Raw genomic sequence first — 26,186 nt, forward strand, 5'->3', positions numbered from 1 at the left:
ACCCTAGCAACACCACAGCAACATACTAACAAACAACCATTCAGAACACTAGAACATAGCAACATACTAACAAACATTTAGTACACCCTAGCAACACCACAGCAACATACTAACAAACAACCATTCAGAACACTAGAACATAGCAACATACTAACAAACATTTAGTACACCCTAGCAACACCACAGCAACATACTAACAAACAACCATTCAGAACACTAGAACATAGCAACATACTAACAAACATTTAGTACACCCTAGCAACACCACAGCAACATACTAACAAACAACCATTCAGAACACTAGAACATAGCAACATACTAACAAACATTTAGTACACCCTAGCAACACCACAGCAACATACTAACAAACAACCATTCAGAACACTAGAACATAGCAACATACTAACAAACATTTAGTACACCCTAGCAACACCACAGCAACATACTAACAAACAACCATTCAGAACACTAGAACATAGCAACATACTAACAAACATTTAGTACACCCTAGCAACACCACAGCAACATACTAACAAACAACCATTCAGAACACTAGAACATAGCAACATACTAACAAACATTTAGTACACCCTAGCAACACCACAGCAACATACTAACATACAACCACTCAGAACACCCTAGCAACAGCATAGCAACGTACTAACAACCAGTCAGAACACCGTAGCATCGCCTTGGCAACCACCCATAACACTCTATAATCAAAGTGGTAAGTTTTCTAACATACCGCATATACGTCATAAAACATATTCATTTGGCCAAAAGGTTGCATTTTAATAACTTTTTAATTTAGTTATATAAATTATGGTGTTTATAGTTTTAAATGAAGTAAATTTTTTCGCCCATTCAGCAAGTAACTTTAAATACTGGTGACTACTTTTTAAAACGGCTAACTTGACTTTAAAACAGAGTTTGAGGACAGTTTTGAAGTATTTTCTCTATATCATTTCTTTCTCTCCCACGCCATCTGAAGGTGAGAAGTCTTTGATTTGAGATGATAGCGTATGAAGCGTTCGCTAATCCTGCCTCCACACGCAAGAGCATGTGTGACTCAACTAGATTAGACATGATAGAATTAATTCTCATTAACTTAAGCAATTATCAAACATGTCATGACTGCACTATAATGCTCTTACGCCGCCCTGGTGAACAGGATTACTCCACATATCCAAACACTTCTTTACGTGACGCGTTCAGAGCGTGTAATTCTCTTCTCGGCACAAACAGACAGAGACATACGGCGCGGGGAAATCGGACACTGGTTTCTCGGCCTCACGCGTTCATATTTGGCCAGCAGAGACGCATGTGAGTGAGTCTCTGTGTTCAGAGGTGTGTGAGGGTGTGAATACAGCAGAGCTTCACTCAGATTCATCTCAGCAGTGATGCTGTTCCATCTAATCAGGTGTTTCAGCTCCTCTGTGACAGTTCATGGCTGCATCCCAACTCACAGACATCTACGACACATTAATAGTACTGGACATCATTTTCTGGTGATGCACGCTTATTAATTCAGTAAAATTAAACAAAAAAAATATAGGGAAGTAACGATGCACCCCGAAAATCGATAAATATATGTGACGATTCCAGTTGGTTGAGATGTTAAATGAATCACGATAGTTTATATGACTGTGTCTTTAAGGGGGAACTGACTGTCTTTAGAAAAGTTTAGATGGTGTTTTCTTTTCATCTTGTATCTGTATTATTTATTTAGGATTTGTTTTAAAATGTCAATTTAGTTTTGTTATTTGACATTTCAATTTCACAAAAAAATGTGCAGCATTTTGTCTGAATAATAATAAAAGGACACCAATTTAATTTTGTTTAAAATGTAAGAAAAAATTTAGAATGTATGAAAAATCTATATTGTATCGTATTGTGAAATCACTTCCTTATCGTGAGTTGAGTAAATTGGTACAAAACAACAGTGTTTTGGCAAAACAATTTCATGATTTTTTGCAATATTTTAAATATATAACTTTTTTACTTTCAAATTTTATTTAAAAAAACTTAAATACCAAAGTCTTGAATGTGCATCTGTAATTACATGCTTTCATACAAACATCCTGTCAGTAACAAAGTAGAATGTAAATTAAATACATTTGTTAGACTGATTTAAACCAATAATAATTTTACAATAAATGTATGATCTAAAAAAAATTCTTTTTTGTAATATAATATAGCAATATATTATATATGTGTGTGTACACTGCCCTCCAAAAGTTTGGAAACGCCCTAGAAAAGTGGGGTTTTGGACAATATTGGCATGAATCCTTTTTAATTTGTGATAATTTTGCACTGATAAGGGACAACACAAACTACGAAAACATATTTTATTACATAAACAGTTTATACATAGAAAAAAATTTAATTTTCGATTCATCAAAATATCCACTATTAGCAGCTATTACAGCTCTGCATAATCTGGGCGTCTGAGCTCTCAGTTTATTCAAACATTGACTTTGAATTGGCGATCAATTGTTGAAGCTACAGTATTAAGGGGTGCTGACCCAAAAATCTTTTAAAAACCTGGGCCAAGTTTAAACCAGTAACCAGGCATCACAGCTGGCAAAGGGGCATGTCTGACTTTGACATGTATATATTGCCATTATTATGTTTTATTGCTGGTCTTCAATGATAATGTCAAGTTACTTTAATGTATTTGCACCAAAAAATGATAAGGATTTATGCTGATATCATCCAAAACCCCACTTTGCCAGAGGTGTTTCCAAACTTTTGGAGGGCAGTGTATATATATATATATATAAATAAATAAAACCACAACAATCAGTAACTGAGTAGGATGATAATTCATTAAATTTATTATACTGATTCAAATAATTTATGCATTTTTGCAAGGGATTCGTTTAAAAAAAAAATAGCTCTTAAAGGGAAAGTTCACCCAAAAATGAAAATGTCAATCCAAACCTGTGTGACTTTTTATTGTCAATACTGGACCCCACCGACTATCACTGTATGGCCAAAAAAATATTTTATTTGATTAATTAATTGATTCATTAAATCATACAAATTTAAAATTAAACATGTTTTAAAACAATAAATAATAATACAAAATAAAAAATTTGTTATGTTTACCTGCATGTCACATGGGAATCTCTGATTTAAGAGAATGTATTTTCCCATCATAAACATTACACATGCAGAAACCATATACAGTCTTTAAAATCCACCAGGAATATATAATGCTGTGCCTTGACCTTTGGCATACTAGCTTCAACATATGATTATGGAGAAGATAATCCTAATCTCACACACTATATAATACAGACAGTATGTGAATGGAGCCGGTCGTCCTCTGTTAGCAGGTAGATAAGAAAAAGAGCAGGCATATAACTGTCCAGGAAACTCTCGTCTTCCCATAATCCTCTGCCGAGCACGAGTGAGAGGGTTTTGCAGACTTTAGTTCAGCACGTGTCCCATGAGCCCTCGACTGGAAGAGGAATAAGTGTGTGCGGTGTGAAATGATTCCCACAGTTGCTCTCAAAAGTCTTTAATTAACAGCACAGCTGCAGACGGGAATCACACGGCCAAACATCTCATATCACACCAATCACACTTCAACCATTAAAGAAATGTGGCTCCTTCTTTAATCTTTGTGTTTGGTTGCTGTAGAGTTTCTTATGCGATTAAATGATTGTTGGAAATAAAAGTTTGGAAGGTTTGAAGTGATAGGTATATTTCTATTTCTTTAATTTTCACTCTCAGTGTTGCTCTTGCTCAACTGAGCCTGTGAAAATGATCGGCACATAATCCCAAATCACAGTCCTACAGTATCTATTTCTGACATGCTTTTCCTTCAGTTCCAGCCTCTTTCTCTCTCTCTCTCTTCCTTTATGAAGCTAATATTAGCCAGCGTTGACAGACATGAGAGCAGTACAATACAACCCACCATTCACGGCAGATTATAGCTGGCCATTCTCATGATAATTTCATCCACCGTCTGTGCAAGCTGCAAATATTTGCCTCTTTCTTCTTTATTTATTTATTTTACACAGAACAGTGCCGGCGCAAGATGTTTCTGGTCAGATCTGGAAATTTTAATGTGAAAGATATGGAAGCCCATTTGAGCAACTGACAAAAAAATTAAGAAAGATTATTGCGACTTTTTATCTCACAATTCTGACTTTTTTTCTCAGAATATAATTTTTTTTTTTCCCTCTAAATTTGCAAGTTTATGTATTTTGGAGTTTTTTCCTCACAATACTGACTTTTTTTCTCACAATTGTAAGATATAAACTTGCAAATGCATGTTATAAAGTCCAATTCTGAGAGAAAAAAAAGACTGACTATTTTCTTGAGAGTTTATAAATGTGTAAATTTAAAGTTCATAAATGTTTTATTTGTGTAAATACATAAAAAATATATTTTTTATCATAATACATGGCTATGTTTCAATGCCCATCATGGAGTTGGATGACACAAAGCTGACACCAAAATGATAACGCATGAACAAAAATGTTAAAAAGCTAAATATATTTATATAAATATATTTTGTGTAAGTATAAATATCATACACATGAATATAATTAGTTTTTCTGAAGTTTTTTCTTTTAAATGAACATGTTTATCAGGCTCCTATGTTCAGTAATTTCACCAAAATTATTAGAACACATGACAGATCTGAAAATATTGACCTTTTTTGCCTCCAAAACATGATTTCATTTCATAAAGTTCATGAAACATGCAGATGGTTGCTCTGAGCACAACAAATATCAGATGAAGTGGGTTGTACTGTTTTTATCCACTTTAAACTCTAATATTTGGTACTTTTGCTGCAATCACAGCAGCACATCTCTCTGGCATAGTGTCAAAATATTTCCTGAGAACTTCAACACTAATGTTATCCCATGACTTCTGCAACTCAAGGCAAAGTACAATAGATCTGTCCAGTTTATTTTACAACTCGTCCCAAATTTGCTCGATGGAGTTGAGGTCCAGACTTTGAGGGGACCAGTCCATCATTTTCAATGTTCCAGTAGATTCCTTCTGTCGCAGGTAGTTCCAGCAATACTATCCAGCAATAGTTTGTTTTATGGGTACTGTAATGGCCAATTCAACAAAAACAACTGAAACCTATATATATCCTTACTTATACCCAATTACACAAATTAATTTATTATATATTTATGATAAAATAAATGTATCCTTGGTACATATTAAAAAAATGTGTGTGCGTATATATATATATATATATTTTTTATAACTGCCTTGAGATATTATAAATTCACTGACCTGTGCATCCATCTATGTGTGCGTGTGTGATTTACTCAATGTGAAACCACCAAAAACCAAACGTCACATGGCTGTTCTCGAGCATGTAAGGTTTTCGTCAGGTTATGTCTCGTCTTTCCTAGACAGGAACTAGTTTGAAGAGGAACCCACTGGCTACTGTCTCATAGAATAACAGCAGATGTACTACAGCCAGGTGTGCATGTGTGTCATTCTGTCTCTATCTGTTAAACACACACACACACACACAGTCTTTCCTGTCTATCTGTCTTTCGACAGCTCAGGGAAATATTCTGAGAACACATTAGTTAAGCTAACGAACGGACACACGGCCTCCCTCGCCTCCATATTAATCTGTGTTTACCGTGCTAAAGTCTCCTCTACAGGATGCCTGGCTCCAGGGTCTGGCACGCAATGAATCGTGAGTACCGTTGCCATGGGAGCAGGTTGCCATGGGACGGGCAGCGCATTAACGGATCGGCGTTTGACCCGCAGCTCAGAGGCCGCGTCCACCGGGAGACCAAATGGCTGGTTAACCCACTTGGCAATTCTGAATCTCCAAAAGCAGGCCAGCAGACCAGACCAGACAAAACGAGAAGGAGGGGAGGATGTAAAGGGACAGAGCGCTCCGCCGACTCATTATTAGGACGAATGAGTTTCTTCTAAACCAGAAAACATAATTAAATGGGAACAGTCGCTAATTCTCTAAACAGTTGCACCACTTTTGCATGTTCTGCATAATGTTGAGACAGTTCACATGTACATATAAGTGACCTAGCCTTATTCACACTATTTTTGTTCTTGAAACTCTTCTCATATCTGTTCTGTATCAATTTTAATTTACTGACAAGTAATAATTCATGACCGCTTTTGCACTGAAATTGCTTATTTGCCAGTCACAGATATTGATCAAATCATTTATGACAAATAATCAATTTCCTGAAACTTTAACAGCACTAGTGCATCTCCCTCGAACCCTAGGCTATTCTGGAGAGGCGATTAGACTAGTAGAACTAACTAAAGTGTTGACAGATCTCTCTCTATGCCCTCTGTGATTTTACATCATCTTCAAATCAAGAAATCTCCCAAAACGGGTTGAATAAGCCGTGCCGCTCCTGCAGTAAATACATAAGCTGCAGGTATTAAAGATTCACAATGAAGTATCAGACAAACCGAACCAGCCATAAGCCAAATGCTCAATTCCCACCGCATGCTCAGACTCCGGTGAATTTATAATATAAGAACAGGATCGGAGGAGAGAGATTTTAAAATAAATAGCTAGATCTGTTTGCCCTGCGGTGCCGGACAGGTATGTGTGTCAGTGTTTAGATTACAGTCAGCAGAAATACATAATGCCCTTATTCATTCAGCGCCTGGAGATGTTGAAAATGCATCTCGTCTGCTTTCTTATTCCAGTCAGGGTGTAAACGCACAGCTCTGAGTGACTTACTGGCCTTCCTCACATGCTTGTGCCTGCCAGGAGGAGACAAATCACAAACCAGATCTGTTTAACATCTCAGACTGAACCGAGATGAAATGGAGTGCAAATTGAGACTTTTACTGAAGTGTTTTGCTTCTAAGAGGTTTCTCCTGTGAAAAAAGTCTCCGGTAATCTCATGTGTGTCTCCTCTGATTTTCACTACATGATTATCATGCCCAAAAGAGTTCACAATAACGATATCATGATATCTATAGAAATCTTGAAAAAATCTTGAAAACTATTTCCTGAAAAAGTCAAGAAGTTGATGTAATTCTCAATGCTTTCCTTCCCAGCTCACTCTTTACATGCTTATGTCTGGGTTTTTTTTTTTTTTTTTTTTACCATTACTATTGCACATATTTATTATTGCTTACATTTTGACCTGCTGGACCATAAAACAGGAAATCTGAAATCTGTTTTATTTTTCCTGAATTTGACTGGATTTCACCTTAATGGTTCATTTCAATTTGAACAATCATCAAAAATTATTTTAAAAAAATTCTAATTAACAAGTTAAAAATGTAATAATTTAATATTTTTTTAACAGCAATACTTCCCAATGAAATATGCTTTATTTTTATTTTTTAAATGTAAAAAAAAAAAAAGTTTGGTTGCACAATAGAGGCTTAGAGTTTAAATTAAAACGTAAAATTAAAGTCATTATTCCTTAAAAATAATGTTTTAAACTGTTTTACCATTGTTGTTACTTTAAGAAGTACATAATACTGTAAAATATAATATATTTCTGTCACAATTTCTTCAAGTTAAACTGAACTTTTCTTTTTGGCGGGTTGTATTGAAGAGCTTTGAGTTCCTGTATATCTGACGACAGCATTTATCAAACAAAATGAAGCTGATCATTCACACAGAGACACACAGAACATGCAGGCTTCATATTTCAGTAGCAGTCGTTTTGCACTTTAATATTTATGGACACTTGTCCATATCATTATGAAGCACGATGTACAGACCTACTTTTGATTTATTCATCCAAATTTTACCAAATTCCATAATAATCTGCATTACTGAGTAAATTCAATTTTACAACTGGTTTCAGCTATTTCCACCGAAATTACATTTTACTACTGTGATACAGACAGTAGCAACTACACTCAGATCTTAGCATCCAGCTAGAGTAACCACCCAAAAAACCCTGGCAATGAGTTTTGCATAGACAAAACCCACTGGTATTTTCTTCTAGTTTCTTATATTGCTACTATATCTGTGACTGGGACAATCTGGAAAGTCTATAAGACCACTGCATCTTCCTTTTGATCTTCTCGTTCCTCTTTATATGTTTTCCATCTCTATGATTCTCACTTTTTCCATCCCTCAGTCTCTCAACAGATGGTGCACCATGTGGCGATGTGCCCATGTTGAGGTGGGCATCAGGGAAGGGACTGAGGTCGGCATGCAGCGGGCATGAGGGACCCGCCTGGCACACCGTATATACCACGAGTGAGGTGAGGTCAAAAACTCATACTGGACTGGATAGGAAACTACTGAAGTGCAACTACAAAAAACAACTCCATTTTCTGAAGTCTGGAGCACAAACGCTGCATGATGACGCACATCCTCAAGTTTAATACTTGGGGTTGTTTCAAAACGCCCTTCTGAATTTAATTTCAATCATCAGAGCTAAAACTCCCTGCGAGTGAATATTAATATCTGCACTCTCGAGTCGGTTGTTTATGGGCCGTTATAAGTGCATTATTGTGAATTAAAGTAGCCGGCAGGAACTGTGGTAATCATGTTAGTGTGCTGAGATGAGTTTAGAAGTGTCACGCTGTCATCCAGCTGGACTGTGTTTTCTCCACACACTCATATTCTACATAATTGACTTTCTTCTTTCACAGTTTTTCTTACTTCCAAGCTTCATGAATATCCTATTTTACCCTCACAGTTTCAAAGTTTGGCTGGTTCATTCTCTAATTGAGTCTGTAGTTCTTATTCTATGTTCTGTTCTGATATCAAGAGCGACTGTATTTGACGTTTTAGTTGTTCAGAGAGTTTCTGGTGTGTCAGTTTAATGTTCAGTGTCACTGTAATTCAGTCAATGATAGTTTGACTTCCTGAAGAGTGAAACACTGTGATGCTTATGAAACAATGGAAGGGTCTGCCTGCACTCATCCAGAACATACTGTAGTATTGTAGTAGTGATTTTTGCATAGTCAAACAACATTATCATTTTAAAAAATCTAGTTATTTTTACAAATCACTTTGGTGCCACTACATAGTAACCTAGTAACACCCTGGAAACACACTACACCCTAGCATCATGGATGTGACTTTTGCATGGGCAAACACCATTAACATGGTAAAATCTAGTTATTTTTACAATCCACTCTGGTGCTACTACTTAGCAACAGCCTGGAAACCACTTACATTTGTAAACACCATAGGCAAACACCATTAAAATTATTAAAATCTAGTTATTTTTTCCATTATTTTTGCAACACAACAGACGCAGAAATAACACACTTCACCCATAATTCACACATTGTTTTGATACACAAGAGTCCCTGCGGTCTGTTCACCACAACAACAGATGACAAACACATAATGTGGCACCTTCGCAGGAAGCCATTTCTTCATTATGTTAACCAACTGGACGTCACTCACCTTTTCCTGATATTGTCTGCGCGAGGAGTCTAGCGACTGGATCAGCGCCGTGGCGTGGCCGACAAACATGGCGTAGCAGGTCGCACCCACGATCATGCTGAGGATGGTCAGCCACACGTCTGTCATGCCGACAGGTGGGTACATGCCATATCCAATACACAGCATGTGGCTCATGGCCTTGAAGAGAGCGTAAGAATACTGCTGACCCCACGTATCGTTCTGAAAGGAGAGAGAGAGACGGAACGAGAGACCATCACAAACATGTCCACCGGAGAGATGAACTATACCATGTTTACTGATATTAATACTGACGATTATTCTTTTTTTCTCCGTTCAAGAAAATTCCACTAGATTAATTTCAATATATTCCTCATCTCAGACTAAGGGAGTAAGGGAGATTAAATAGTGTCTGTTACAGGGTTATTATCGTTAACAAACTGAAACTGAAAGTAAAAACCATTAAAAAAATTGTTACTTGAAATAAAATATATAACTGAAATAAAATAAACTTATATACACATATTTCAGCCAAGGTAACATTTATGATTTTAATTTAATTTATCTTGATGTACCAAATTAACACACAAAACTGAAATAAAAATGAATAAAAACTATTTAGACATTTTAAAAAACAAAATACTAAAAATGACAAAAACACAAAATTGCTAAAAATAAAAACCGATTGAAAATATTAATACATACTAAAAACCATATCTGTAAAATAACACCTAATTTACAAAAATGCATTGATAAATTCATTTCCGTGAATCAGTTTAAATATATTCAATAATCTGATCCAAATTGTTTATAAAATGTTACAGAAATCATGTTTTAGAATCTCTGTCCAAATTGTATTATCATACATTATTTTATTAATTGCATTTTATTATAGGTAAATATTGTTTATTATTTAGTATTACTATATTCATGCACATAAATAAATTAAATATCAAAATACCTTGTTTATATTAGATGGAAAACAGTGTATAAAACATGCCTTGATTATTTTTAACTAGACAATTTCTATATTTCTTGATTTAAAGATTTTGAATGCATAAATAAAGATATACATCAAACATCAAAGGCTGAAAAATATTATGGTGCATGAAACAAAAGTTCAAACACTTGCAATGACTACATGAATATGAATCCAGATTGACTCCTGAGAGTTTGTGGTGGCAGAAAACACTGAGACATGAAATGAAAATACGACCGAATGAGGCCGAAACAGAGAAATCCGAGATGGAGAAAAGTGGGTCAGCTATTTAGAAAGATGTGAAATTTCTGCATCTCTCTAAAATAGTGAATAAATTGCCCTTGTCCTGTGGATGTGTGCGCGAGTCCGTAAGGAATCAATATTGGCTCCGTCTGAGGTGACATGTCCAGATTGCTTTCAGACTCATTTCTGTAGGGGCTCAATCCTGAGAGAGCGATAGCTTATTACAGCTCTCCAAAAAGAGGAAAAAGATCATACCATTTCATAATGACAGCCCCTTCACTGGAATAGCTGGATCTAACAACCTAAAGGAGCTGCGGGCGTCAAAAGTTAATTTGTAAAGATGCAGCGTGGCCCTATTTGACTTTACTACATGAGTATGTATTTAAAATCATCACCTGAATTTCAATGTACTCTAATGTAATAACATTAGTTAATGCAATAGCTAAAATGAACTAACAATGAGCAAATTTTTTTTTACAGCATTTATCAATCTTTTTAATATTTGTAAAGATACTATTGTTCATTGCTTGTTCATGTTCACACTGCATTCAAGGAATTGTTTTCTCAAAAATGAACATTTACTGAATATGTGCTCACCCTCAGGCCATCCAAGATGTAGATGAGTTTGTTTCTTCATCAGATTTGGAGAAATGTAGCATTGCATCACTTGCTCAGTAGTGTATCCTCTGCAGTGAATGGGTGCCGTCAGAATGAGAGTCCAAACAGCTGATAAAAACGTTTCGGGTTACGTATGTAACCCTAGTTCCCTGAAGGGAACGAGACGCTGCGTCGAAAGCGCTAGGGGAACGCCTTCAGCGTGACCACGCTCTGAACCAGAGTGTAATCTGTCCAATGGATGGGCGATACGTCATAGGCGGGTGACGTCACCGACCGGGAAGCATAAAGCATAACCGGGCGCAAAGACAAGATAAGAAGGGACCACGAAGGGCCTGCAAATCCCCACTCTCTTAAGAGAAGATATCGCCAAAAGGAAGGAAGTCTCAATAGTGAGAAGGCGATCAAAAATCTCTTCAATAGGCTTGAATGGAGGTTACAGAGAGCTTCTAAAACCACAGCCAGGTCCCCGTAGGGACACGTCGTACAGGAGGCATCAGCCTCAGCGCACCGTGAAGGAAACATGTAACCAGAGGGGTCTGCCCTCGTAAGTCCTGGCCATAGCATCAGGACTGCCTCAGCTGAAGCCTCCTATTTAACGACGGTCCTCAGACCCGCGCCATTCCTAGGAAGATCAGGCTGATAGAACCAGAACCTGCAAGGCAGGACCCAAAGAGACATGCTTGGCATACCAAGTGCCTGCTGAGGGAACCAGTCTCTCGAGACTGGCCTCTGGTGTATCTAGAGCTGCTAGCTTGGTGCCCTAAAGCAGAGGACCGGCAGGAGATGGCCGAACCAGGAGCTCTAGAGACCCCCGCAGGGGTGGCGAGCTTCTCAGCTCCGCTACACTTCGGGGCGGAAGAAACTGAGAACATCGCTTGCTGGAGCCAGCTGCGCCCTGGAACTCTGGCAGGGTTGGCAGACTGGTCTCCCGAGGGCACTGGGGGGGGGGGGGGGAGACGGACACCGTATAATGAGGTGTAACCCGCTCTGCCCCAGAGGGGTCTGCCCTCATAAGCCCTGGGCCACGCCCGTCAGGGCTTCTTGGCCGAGGACCCCTTAGACTTAAGAACGGTCCGCAGATCCAGCTTAGCCTTAGAGGTCCCCGACCCAGAGCGTTTGCCGCCACGGCCCCACCTTGGCCTTACTGTGTGTTCACACCGCCGCCGGCGAGAGCGTCAAAGTGGCGAGAAGTCATTCATTTTCAATGTGAGCCAGCGGCGAGCTCCGGCGAGAGCGGCGCGGCACGTCTTGGACGGTGAGAGCGTCGAGGAGAGTTGAAGTCAGGTCAACTTTATGGTAATGAGCTATGACGCCGTTGGGCGGCAACCAATCGGAATGTAGAAGTCCTCCGCTTGAGGGTTCCAGAGAACGCAGCCTTGTAAACTTTGGTTCCGACCACATTAGTTCCCAAGCAAAATGGAAGAGAGATTAATTATTGCTGTGGCAGGTTTCCCGATAATATTTGACGTGACCGTTTGTGTACAGGGACATAAATAAAAAAAAAATTATAGGGGGACACTTTCCCGTTACAACGTTTGTTTCAGCGGGAATGCAATTTATTTGCTCAAAACAACACCGATTTGACCAATTGCATTAAGGCTACACTTCAATCTGGACAGTTTGTAATGTAGGCTGCACACAAATTAATGTTAATTAAAGACCAAGGCTAGTAAATGTCTCCTATAATGTTGAAATTAGACTAGCACTTAACCATGAACACAAATCCACACCACACAAATGGCTACAATTAAGTTCTTTCCATCGATCAATTTCTCACTTTCACATTTAAAATATTTCATGAGGTTAACTTATACTCTACTTGTTGTCAGTCTGCACAAGATCAACCTTCTTGTTTCCTTTGCGGCTCCTTTAAATACAAGACGAGCATATGAACTACGTCAGAGCGTCAGCGCGTCCACGAATCTTTTCTACTACAGCGTCGCAGTCAGGGCGGCCTGGGCGAATTTTGACGCTCTCGCCGGCGGCGGTGTGAACGCACAGTTAGGGGACAGATAGCTCGCGAGCGTCTGTTCCACTCGGGCATCGCTTCTGATATGAATGAGAATTACGTAATGCACGCGATGCAACAGCCAGCTCTCACTCAAAGGGGGAAGAACCGCACACGCGGGCTTCCACGAGCGAGAGCGCTAGATCTGGGGAATGCAGGAGGAGATAGAGCGAACCCGTCTCCAACCCGTTCGCCAGATCCATGTTGCAATCCCCGCGATCTCACTCGCAGCCGTGCCTCAGCAGCGGCGGGAATGCAAGATGTACAGCGGGGAGAGGCACAATCATCCCCCCTTTTTTTTTTTTTTTAGAGCCGTTTTTTTTTTTTCAAGTGATTGTGCTTAGGACAAACAACACTAAATAAGACTCACAACACAGATCGACAGACACACAGACAGAATAGCGGTTGCTGAATGACAAAATGCAAACGACGCCGGCTCCACCGCGCGTGCTTTTATACTTCCCGGTCGGTGACGTCACCCGCCTATGACGTCTCGCCCATCCATTGGACAGATTACACTCTGGTTCAGAGCGCGGTCACGCTGAAGGCGTTCCCCTAGCGCTTTCGATGCGGCTCGAGCTCCTGAAAGGAAACATCAAAATAATCCAAATAATCCACACCACTGCAGTCCACCAGTTAACATCTTGAGAAGAGAAAAGCTGAGTGTTAAAAAACAAGTCTATGATTAAGACGTTATGAATTTATGAGTTAAATATATGAGTCCATAATCCACATTGAAAAAAAAATTATTCATTGAATTTACTAAAAAATATTTTAAGGTAAATGGTTGCAAACAATTTATTTTGGCAACATTTAAAAAAAAATGTTGAAAGGTAGTCAGCTAAATTAGTTTATTTAAATGTAGTTAAATAATTTGATTGCAACCATTTACCTTAAAATGTTTTTTAGTAAATTCAATGAATCATTTTTTCAGTGCATAATAACGCTTCCTCCATCCTGTGTTGTCCTCTCACATCAAAATCCAAAAACATATTTGTTTAGAACTGTTTTGGCTTGTAAACAGTGCTTGATCTGTGCAGATTCCTCACCTAATTCAGACAAGACACAGGAGGAAGCATTATTATGGATTATGGACTCGTGTTTTAGCTGGTTAAAACACTTTAATTATGGATTTTTTTCTTTTAAACACGCAGCTTTTGTCTTCTCAAGATGTTAATCGATGGATTGAAATGCGTGGATTACTTGTGGATTATTGAAATGCTTTTATCAGCGGTTTGGACTCTCATTCGGACGGCACCCATTCACTGAGCAAGTGATGTAATGCAACATTTCTCCAAATTTGATGAAGAAACAAATACATTAGATAATGTTGAAATTAACATTACTGAATGCTGTAGAAGTATTGTCATTGTTTGTTTATGTTAACAAATGAAACCCCATTGTAAATGTTACCTATAAAACAAAGGTGAAATTAACCAAAGTTATTATTTTCTGGTGCTTGGCACTGGCTGAGTGATGATTTTAAACCCTGGTGACATAAAACAAATAATGGTAAGTGGCTTAAAATACTAAACAGAGCAAATCAAGCATGCTTTTTACAATAATCTCACAGTTTGTGTGGGCCCGCGGTGCGTTTGTTGTCTGCACGCCTCCCTGCTGACTGATAACGCACTTGTTTGAATCTGATCTCTGGCTTTACGTTATTTTAGGACCGGGACAATCACGGACCACCAATTACCCCTCAGGGAAGCTGGCAAGCCGCCGCAGGCCTCATCGATAAACCATGGCAGATCCTGAGAGGACTTCTGCCGATCTCGCTCTCGTCGGGATGATTCAGGGTCACGGCTCGGGTCTCTGGCATTCAGCTAGGGAAACTAAATCTCATGGGCGTCAAGAACAAGACTGTCCTCTCTCTCTGGACGCTGGGGACTTCGTGGCCGCATGTCCCCTTGACTAAAAACAGGAGGAAATTAAAGCCCAGCTCACCAGACCGTTGTCAATACTAGACGGATATCGAATTAAGGCTGTAGAAAACCCACAATCTGACACGTCACCCCACTAACTCAGCCGCCTTATGTAAGAACACAGTTTACTGCAGAAATACAGGCCTTCACTAGTGCTGATATGAGTCATTTGACATAATGGAAATGCATATATCACAATACAGTACATAAAAATAAAAATGCAATAATAATTCAACTAAAAATGATTAATTATAATAATAATAATCTTTATATGAATTCTCTATATAATATATTAAATATATAATATATATTGTAAAAAATGTCCATTAAAAAATGTTCAAATAACTGCCAGCTATATGGCTGCCAAACAAAAACTGTAAAATTAAAGTAAAATAGTGTAACTAAAACTAGTAAAAATTTTCAATTACGTTCTTTGTTTGGCAGCCATAGCTTACGTTTAGTTTAATTTAGTTATACTGTTATATATATTTTAATTCGCCTGATACATTTACAATTAAATATGTAATATGTAATTACTTGTAAGTACTTCAATGCACTTCTTTGTTATAATGTACTTCAAAAAGTACTTCATCTCATCTTGATGGACACAAATCAAAAGATCAGATAAACGATAAAGGAATAGCAAGTCAGTGAAAAAATCACTTAATTTCAAAACAAAGGACTCAAAATGATTATGCAACAGTTCCTACATTTCTAGACAGATTTTTACCATCACGACACATACAGTCATACCGGCCCTAACTCTTGGTGAGGTTAAAATATGCATACTCTTGAGGTGAACAGGCCCTGTGGGAGCAGCTCCTGATTGGAGGAGAGACAGATTGTGTTTGCAAACACTCACCACCATCTTGTTCTTGGACACCCAGCAGTCGGCGGGGAAATCCTGCAGCATCGGCACCAGGAACTGCAGGCATCCGTCCCAGTGACAGAGCAACAGCATCATTCCAATCAAGTTGACGATTCGCACCATTGCGCTGGCCAGGTCATAGGTCATATGAAAAATCTGAACAGGGACAGAAGCAGAGACAGGACATGTTGGACACAAGTCATCACACACTGGTCAATGAATGTCACTGACATTAGAAACAGGGCAGAATATGACCGACTACCTTACAATGTGACACATGTGGGAAGTCGTGGCCTAATGGTTAGAGAGCCTGACTTGTAATCCAAAGGTTGTGGGTTCGAGTCTCGGGCCGGCAGGGATTGTAGGTGGGGGGAGTGAATGTCCAGCGCTCTCTCCACCCTCAATACCACGACTGAGGTGCCCTTGAGCAAGACACCGAACCCCCAACTGCTCCCCGGGCGCCGCAGCATAAATGGCTGCCCACTGCTCCGGGTGTGTGTTCACGGTGTGTGTGTGTTCACTGCTGTGTGTGTGTGTGTGTGTTCACTGCTGTGTGTGTGTGTGCACGTTGGATGGGTTAAATGCAGAGCACGAATTCCGAGTATGGGTCACCATACTTGGCAGTATGTCACTTCACTTCACTTCAAATGTGAAACCTGGAAATGCTGCTTTAAATATTTAGACATACAGCACATTTTTCATGAACTGAACTGAAAGGAATTATATGAATGTACACATAAATAAAACAAAAGTATTTAAATAATCAATGCAATACCATGAGAAAAATAACTGCAACAGTATATATATGATTTCATCCACACAGTCCTAATTTGAAATGACTGCATTGTAAAGCATTCAGTGGAAGTTAAATTAATATGTGCACTAGTAAAAAACAGAAAACCCAACACTTTAAAATCAATTTAACTGATATATCAGGCTGAACGATATTTTATGATATAATTTGGTAACATTTTACAATAAGGTTTCATTATGAACAATACAGCATTTATTATTCTTAGTCATACATTATTAAAATCAAAAGTTGTATCTGTAAACATTAGTTAATGCACCGTGAAATAACCTGAACATTTTTAAAATAACATGAATGAAGATGAATAAATTCAGTAAAAATATTGTTCATTAATTACCACTTATTGTGAAATGTTACCTAAATTCTTTTTATAATTTATGAAAATATTTATATAATTTATATAATGTAATTATTAATTAAGGTTAATATGTAAATATCAAAAATTAATTCACGTATTAAATTATAATAAATTATACAATTTTATATATAATAAAATAAATAATAATAAAATAATTTAATGATATGTAAATTATACACACACATGCACACACACACACACACACATATAAATTCACATATTTAACCATACAAAAAATATATATATATATAGATTATAAAATTATCAAAATAATATAATAAATATTATATATATGTATATGTGTGTGTGTAAATTATATAATTACAAATAATATATTAATTTTTAATATATAATATGACTATAAATATATATTAAAGATATGTATATGTATTAAACATATATAATATCTATTAAAATTAATATATAATTAGAATAATCACAATTCTGAATGTTCATGAAAATTCTTGAAAGAATTCAAAAAACATTTTGGAATCATATTGTGATTCCCTGAATGAAGATCGAATGATGAATCTCCTAAAGACTCCCTTATGGAGTCGACAATTGCTCTGCTTTAGTGTGTGTGTGTGTGTGCGTGTGTGTGTGTGTGCGTGTGTGTGTGTGTGTGTGTGCGTGCGTGTGTGTGTGTGTGTGTGTGCGTGTGTGTGTGCGTGTGTGTGTGTGTGTGTGTGTGTGTGTGTGTGTGTGTGTTAGAGACATGGCTACTTTCTGAATCACTAACAAGTTAAATAATTGAAAACAGGACAGAACAAGTCCAGGCTCCTTCCGTTCTGCCATGAGTGACAGAGAGAGCGAGAGAGAAAGAGATAGAGAGAGAGAGAGAGAGAGAGAGAGAGAGAGCTGAAGAAAGTGAATGGCTAATCCTAATGTTAAGTATCCTCTCTAGAAGCTGCCGGTCAGTTGGGTGTTAATGGCCTCTACAATTGAAAGCTACTTAATGTGAGTGAAGCCACAGCACGCACTGCTAACTGCACCGGTGCTTATTAAAAACCACTCGAGTTGCTTTAAAACACAGCTTTTAAAAGCTCAGGTGAGAGGAATATGCTCACATGATGCTATTGTTATTGAGTGATGAGAAAAGCCCTATAAATCAGTCTCTCTCTCTCGTCCACGGTCAGGCGGTGATTATTGCTCGTATGTTTGTCTTTAATAACTCTTTCCTCTGCCAGGACAGTGTAATGACAAACAGAGCATTGCGTCTCTCTGGCTCGTTCTGAGCGCAGAGAAACAGCATGAGCTAGGATTAAATAATTGGCTCTCTGTAACATTAACTAGCTGTAAAAGCATCTGAATTAATCATGCAGCGATGTGTAAAAGTCACCCTCATTACCGACTGTCTGCCTTTACTGCTGTATCATCACAGACAGACAGACAGACAGACAGACAGCGAGAACAACGCTAGAGATAAAAAGAGAAAGACATTTCAGATTCAAGCAATAATACAAACTAATGCATATGCATATGAATGTACAATTCGTTTAAATGTCAGCGTCTTCATTCAGCTTTGGGGTCAATGATGAATCAGGAAAATCGAGATGATGGAAAATAAAAGAGTCATGTACGAATCTAGTTCAAGTTCAAGTTCTTGGAAATGTAACTGTTGTATTTATCCAGATATTGCTTATGACACAAGACACACACACGTATATTCATATAGGTAGCTCACTAGGGTTTTGAACACAGCCGAAGGACTGTTTGCTCTCTCTCCTGTCTTTCTACGCACTTGGACTCTAATAAATTAGCATGGTGAAATGGAAACAGACTGGAGCGCAATTAAAATGAGAAGTGCTCTGGGTAGATTGTGGAAATCCTCTCTAATATGGGCTTATTATAAAGTCATTATTGGGAATCAGGGGAATGAAGACTAATGTGTCTTGTCTGAACGGCGAGGGACGAACCTATGAATGTATAAATCACCAAAACTACAGAGGCTTTTTGACCATCTCTCTCTCTCCCACAGAGCGATGGACACTCGGACGCTCTGATTCTAATTGACACGAGACACGTTAACGATGAGTGCATCACGCGGCGACCAAACATCTCAACGCTGATTGACGAAGCTGATGAGAAATGAGAGAGAGAGACAGAGAAACAAACAGAAAGACTCAAATCTAGCACATCTGGTTTCAGCACACGAGCGATGGGAAAATGAATCAACGAAGGATTGAAGAATGACAGAAAATCTTAGAATTATCAAAGGAGACATCAGCTTCACGATTAATCTGAAGATCCAAAAGTGAAAAGAAAAGCCTGTCTGTCTAATTCAGTACCAAATAAACATCTTTCAGCTCGTCCACCATCATGTGGCAATGCATAACACATTAGACAACTTTAAAATACAGCACGACACTTGCTTATTTTTTTAAAACAACATTTGCAATGGAAAATATAGAGAGAACATCATCAGAAACATGGAAAGAAAATTTCCTAGAAGTCTTTCTATTGTAAAACTGAGCCACGGTGGAAGTGCAGACTCGATCCATCAGTATGTTTATGTCCACCGCAGTGAATGAAAGACAGTAATCACTGATGAAGGAGCTTTCTCTGAGAAATACTGTCATGCTGTGTGCAAAACCACAACACCATCCTCACAGCCTAACCCTACATCAAGTGTTTCGCAGCGTCTGCAGACCTAAACAAACCTACCAGAGATGACAAACATCCAGCCAAAATGACATCCAACCGCCTTAATAATAATAAAAATGTTTTAATAATAATATTCATCCACTGAAAGCTATTTCATCTGCTATTTACAATAAATAAATAAAATAAATAAATGCATAAATTTTATTTAAAATAAATAAATTAAAACTAATTAAAATAAATTCATTAATAATTACCTAATTAAAAAAAAATATATATAGCACATCACCTACAGTATTATTTAAATGGAATCAAATAAATTAAATGCATTAAAATAGAAACAAACAAATAAATAACCCTACTGGAGGTGATAAACACCCAGTCAAAGTTACATCCAATTTAAGCCTAATGATGTTTACCCATCTGCAGCTATTTCATTTACTATTTAAAAATAAATAAAATACATAAAAATTATTTTAAATAAATAAATAAATGTTTAGAATAGCACATCAACTACCATTAAACAAAACAACAACATTAAAATCAAAACAAGCAAACAAATAAATAAATAACCCTACTGGAGGTGATCAAATCTAGTCAAAGTTATATCCAATCTAAGCCTTAATAATAATGATGACAATATTCATCCATTGGCAGCATTTTCACTAAAAATATTTGGGTATGTTTAGAATGGCACACCTACTATAAAAAATAATAATAATACAAAAAATAAATTCATATTTTTTAAAATACATAATTACTTAAAATAAATACGAAATAAATTAAAAAACTAATTAAAATAAACAAATTAAATGAAATTAATTAAAATGTTTATGTTTAGAATGGCGCACTACCAACTATTTAAAAATTAATTAAATAAAAATGAATAAAAATAAAATAAAAAATAATTTAAAAGAAAATAATTGAAAGAAATTAAGTAAAATGTTTGTTTATAATGTTTATAATTTTAAATAAAACATATTAAAATAAAACAAACAAACAAAAAAAATATTGTTATACTTTTTTTTTTTTGACTAATTAACATGCAATTAAATATACATGTAATGAGATCATGTGACCACAGCATAGTATTCTACTGTTTGAAATGCATACTAACCAAACACATTTTAACCAAATATTCAAGACTGGAGGGGAGTCTCTGAAAAATATTTTGGGGAACGATACAGTCTCAATGTTCACATACTTCACATGTAACTGGTCATGCATATTCAATTTACATACTATGTATAGCAAACAAACTGAATCCTAGAGGAAATGCATCAGTAGTAGTATGCCTAGACGACAAGGGTTTCTGATTCTTTATTTTTATGGTTTTAGAGCCCACCTGCTGTGTGAATATTTATATTACACAAGTCACATTTGCACATTGGCCTTTTATGTTGCCAAACCGTCTTACATCCCTAAATACGCTGTTAAACCCAATTTCTACCTCCTCCTGCAGACTTTATCTCAACCTATGTGTCAGGCGTGACGCCAAATCAGCCTAGAATGACTACATTTGTGTTTTTGCACTGCCTCAGGAAACTCTGTGCCATATTGAACGCTATGCTTTCCATCCTGAACATCCAATCGTAGCGACACGAGCCATAAATCAGAACAATCCCAGATGCCGATATTAATAGAGAAGGACTCTCTGCCTTTGCTCAATAAACAAACACAGATGGTCCGGCTACTGAAGCTCCACAACACCTTCGAAACGATCCCTCACGCAAACTCAGGCCATAGAGAAGCACTCGGAGCCGTTTGGTTCATGCAGAGAGAGCGCTTAAGCTTCATCGTTTGCATAATACGGGCCGAGAGGGGCTGCTTCAGCTCTTAAAAACATCCACTCCATTAAAACTCCCAGCGATGGGCCAAAAAGGCCCCCGGGCGCTGAAAGTGAGGTTTGTTTGGATGGCCGTGTCAGCGAGAGCATCTGCTGATCACAGGAGTCACTCATTAAGCCTTCATATGAGTTTGATTTAATAACACGCTGACTAACTGCATTCACTCACAGGAAGGTGGAGATCAGCATCTTCCAAACTTTTGAGAAGAAGATGTATTTAAGATGGTCAGCATCAAGGGGTCAGCTTTGCTAATTCAAATCTTGATGTTTAATATCACCACTATTCACCTACTATTTAAATCAAATAAAACAAACAAACACATCCTGTAAATAGTGTGTTGTATGTATGCTTGGATTGTATGCAATTTTCCTTTCATCTTTAGGAACATGCTTTTCTTGACTGATTAACACATGTAATGATAAATAATATAAATAATGAATTTAAAAACAGCAAATGTGATGTATACTAAATTACAGAAATAAAAATAATTGAAATCATTCCTATGATTGACATAAGGAGAAACAAGTTATTAGCTGAATTATATAATTCATTTTATATAATTATATAAGTTTGGGGTCGGTTAGAGTTTTTTTTATGTTTTTCAAAGAAGTCTCTTCTGCTCACCAAGGCTGCATTTGTTTAATCAAAACCACTGTAACATTTGTGATTGCAATTTAAAATAACTGTTGTCTGTGTGAATATCTGTTAAAATGTAATTTATTTCTGTGATCAAAGCTGTATTTTCAGCATCATTACTCCAGTCTTCAGTGTCACATGATCCTTCAGAAATCAATCTAATATACTGATTTACTGCTCAAGAAAATATTTCTGATTATCATCAATGTTGAAAACAGTTGTGCTGCTTCATGTTTTTATGGAAACCGTGATCTATTTGATTTTTCAGCTTCTTTGATGAATAGAAAGTTCAAAAGAACAGCATTAATTTGAAATAGAAATATTTTGTTACATTATAAATATCTTTATTGTCACTTTTGACCAATTTAATGCATCCTTGCTGAATAAAAGTATTAATTTCTTTAGCAGAAATCAAAGGTACTGACCCTAAAAGTTTGAGTGTATCTCATAGGTGCCACAGACCCTTTTATACCCTTAAACATTCAGTGGTAAAAATAGCTGTTCTAAGTCAAACCATGATGACTATTCATGACAGTTAAGACACCATTAAACTCATCTAAGATCAGGGACAATTCCTTTAAAAATGACACTTTGCGATGACCTTTCATTTCCGGCCCATCAAGGTCTGCTCACTTTCTGTCACATATTATGCTGCTTAGTGCTGGGCGGTTTGACCAAAAATCTTTATCACTTTTTTTTAAAGATTCTGGCAGGTTCACGGTTTATCACAATCTCTCCGTGACTGTGCCTTTAGATGAATCACAATGCATGAAACAGTTGCAGAGCCACTGCGCTTTAATCACAATCCAAACAAAGCCACATACTGTACATTGTTTGATGTAAATTACATTTAATTTAAATCAAAAGCAGAATGGTCTGACCTTGGCTTTGTGAAATTATGCTACATAACTGCTTGAAACAAAAACAGCAGATGGATGAATGAGAATGCAAGTTCACTCTCTGACAGCAGGTGGCGCTTATGGAAGTGCAGCAATACAGCGTTTCCTTGGTTACTGCTGTGCTTTTAGCATGTATTATATGGAGGTAAGATCTCCTCTCAATTCATCTCATCTCTCTAGTTTTCCAGTTCAGTCAGTTCCTGCTGTGTTCCTCTGTCTGCACTTTCCTCCATCACAAACAGGGTGCAGAAGCTTTTAGGTCTAAAATGCAGTAAAATCACGTTAAAATAATAAAGCGGTGTTTTCCATTTATTTAAAACGCCACACCAGGACGTCTGCAAAGGTTTTTACAAGGAAATTTATAAAACAAACAGCATTGTGAACACTGCGATTATATTTAGGCCTGTCATTATTATCAATTAATCATTTGATCATGGCAATTATTTGAGACAACCACAATAACTGTGCAGTTTCAATTTCAATCACAGTTTGCAAAAGAATATAGAAAATAAAAAAAATTGTTCTAAAATGCACAAAGACAGTCAAAGGTCTTCCTTCAAACAAAATTTGTGGGTTTAATCAGACTGCATTATATTTATTATATAATAATTATTTATATAAATATTAATTTTCACAAGACTAAAGTAAATCACTTGGGATTTTATTATAATTTTTATTATTTTATAATATTTTATTATTTTAAAATTCTGAGTAAAAAATTATGTATTAGGCTTAGAATGTATGTGACATGAACAAAACAGAATTAAATTATTAATTGCTAATTATTTGTATGACAATCTGCAGCACAGATTTTATGATTTGCCTAATTTATGAGAGGCCTAATTATTATATTATATTATATTATATTATATTATATTATATTATATTATCAGAATCAGAAAATCCTACATGAGGATTATTTCAAACATATCACTAATGTATTACTCTGTAAAATACTACTCTGTAAGTATCAGCTTAACAAATGCTGCTCTGAAAACTAATCTGATGATTTGTTATTGAGACTTTCCCACATATTTCACACTTCTGACATGTTTTGCACGCTTCTAATAGGAGCCGGTCAATTTGCAGCGTGCCGCTGTAGAAGAGCGCGTGACATGCTGTCGTGAGAACGAACACGGCCTGACTAAATGAGGCAGCAGCTGTGTTCACCGGACTCACTTCCCACCGCGCACCTCTGAGACCCTGTTCACCCATTCAATACTGATGCTGAGAAACGAACGCTTCTAATCATCGCTTTAATCACCATCCAAACCCATCCTCGAGAGGACCAGAGAAAATTACAGCCTAATGTTAGCACTCTGCTTTGAAATATTCATTAATTGATACGTGTAAGAGTCAACACTTCGATTTCTGCCAAAGCTCGCAGACTGGCTGGAAATGAGAGTCACGAAACATATGCTGCTTCCAGCCTGTGATTTCTGCAAAAAGAGAACAAACTGGATTCTAAAAGCGCAAATGAGATCGCTTCCATATCTCAATCACTTCTGCAAGACAACAATGAGATCAAATGGACAGCAAGACTCACAAATGCCTTAAACTATGCTCATATTTGTAAAAATAGAAAATCAAACGTCTGCAGTCAAACATCAGATATCTCAGTATGAAAAGAACATGATATGAGCTGCTATCTGCTAATTTCATAGCATGCATTTCTTTTCTACTAATAGATTTTAGGAGAAATGTCTCGGTTACATGAGTAACCCTCATTGCCTGATGGAGGGAAAGGAGACGTTATGTCGATGACAACATTAGGGGATTCACTTGGGAGCCCCAATCATTTCTGACTTTAAGAGAAAACACCAATGTATATTGGCTAGTGGATTTTGCATACCTGAGCCACTCCCCGTGCATACGAGTATAAATAGGCAACAGGTGCATCCACTCTTCAGGTTTTACGCTGAGGAGCCAAGAACTTGTCTCTGGCCGCCAGCGATGGTTCGAGGTTGTGGCATGGGGACATAACGTCTCCGTTCACTCCATCAGGGAACGAGGTTTACATACGGAGGCCACATCCTACCTGCTGGGAGGTATCATGTGGAGACAATGATATGGACTGACACAGGCCTGGGGCAGTACTACATATGGAATGGGTCTCTGAGGCAGGTCATACCTGAGAGTAGAGATGGAACGACTGCCAGCAGAGACTGACAGAATAATCTGACAAAGGGAAGACACAGGTTCACTGAGAGGGGAACTTTACCGTGGAAGAATACACATATGGGATTGCCCACAGGGAATCAAGCCATATGGACACCTAGCCCAGTACAGAGGCTGACCGGAGACCCGGGCAAGCTAACACCAATACTGGGCCTGGCATCACACTGCTCCGCCCAATCTGACTGCCGGGGGGCTGGAGGATACTCCACCAGGGTTCGCCATCCGGGGAACTTACTGGAGGAGGAAAAAGGTGCTCGCATCCCTGGGTGAAGGGGAATGGTGCAGCAAGCGTGACACCGGCCAGCTCTTCTCGCCAATTACCTGTTACCACACACGGGAAGAAACCGTCTCAACGCGGAGACTGTAAAATCTCATGAAGGTGTTCGGTGTGGCCCAGCCCACAGCTCTACAGATGTCTACCAGAGAGGCGCCCGTGCGCCAACGCGTAAGAGGAGGCAACACTCTGCTGATAGTTTGTTTAGGCTTGTCCGGGATGGATCGGCGCTGCGCGGACCGGTCGGTGCGAGGCATATCGGGGTGCTGCGGGAGCGACTGGAAAGCAGACGGCTCTTTATGCTTTTGGATCGCTCTCGCGGTGCTTTAGTGTGTTGTGTGCCGATCGATCGATCTGCGTGGCGCTGATGCACCTCGAACAAGCCTGTTGTGCCGTGCTAGTGAACCGAAACATTCAGTGACGTAAGCCCTGGCTCTGTATTGGCTCTCTAGCCTGTGGAAAAGAAACCGGTTCTTAAAGCGCTCGCCAGTCGAACCAACTAAGAACCGGCTATAGCACTGGCTCTGAACTAGCACCTGGTACTGCTTTGGTGGAAAAGGGGTATATGTGGGAGATC

At 37.9% G+C, this 26,186-nt stretch overlaps 1 protein-coding gene across 1 annotated transcript in view; it reads right to left on the minus strand.

Annotated features, from left to right (window-relative positions):
- Positions 1 to 26,186, minus strand: part of LOC306843318 (potassium/sodium hyperpolarization-activated cyclic nucleotide-gated channel 3-like) — a gene marked incomplete at both ends in the record, with an annotated part of 86,768 nt that overhangs the window by 35,060 nt on the left and 25,522 nt on the right. The window contains 2 exons of the mRNA XM_079374723.1: positions 9,368 to 9,586; positions 16,000 to 16,161. Coding sequence (XP_079230849.1) covers positions 9,368 to 9,586; positions 16,000 to 16,161 — 381 coding nt within the window. The remainder of the gene's footprint in view (positions 1 to 9,367; positions 9,587 to 15,999; positions 16,162 to 26,186) is intronic.

Source organism: Barbus barbus (assembly GCF_936440315.1).
Source record: "Barbus barbus genome assembly, chromosome: 23".
NCBI lineage: Eukaryota > Metazoa > Chordata > Actinopteri > Cypriniformes > Cyprinidae > Barbus > Barbus barbus.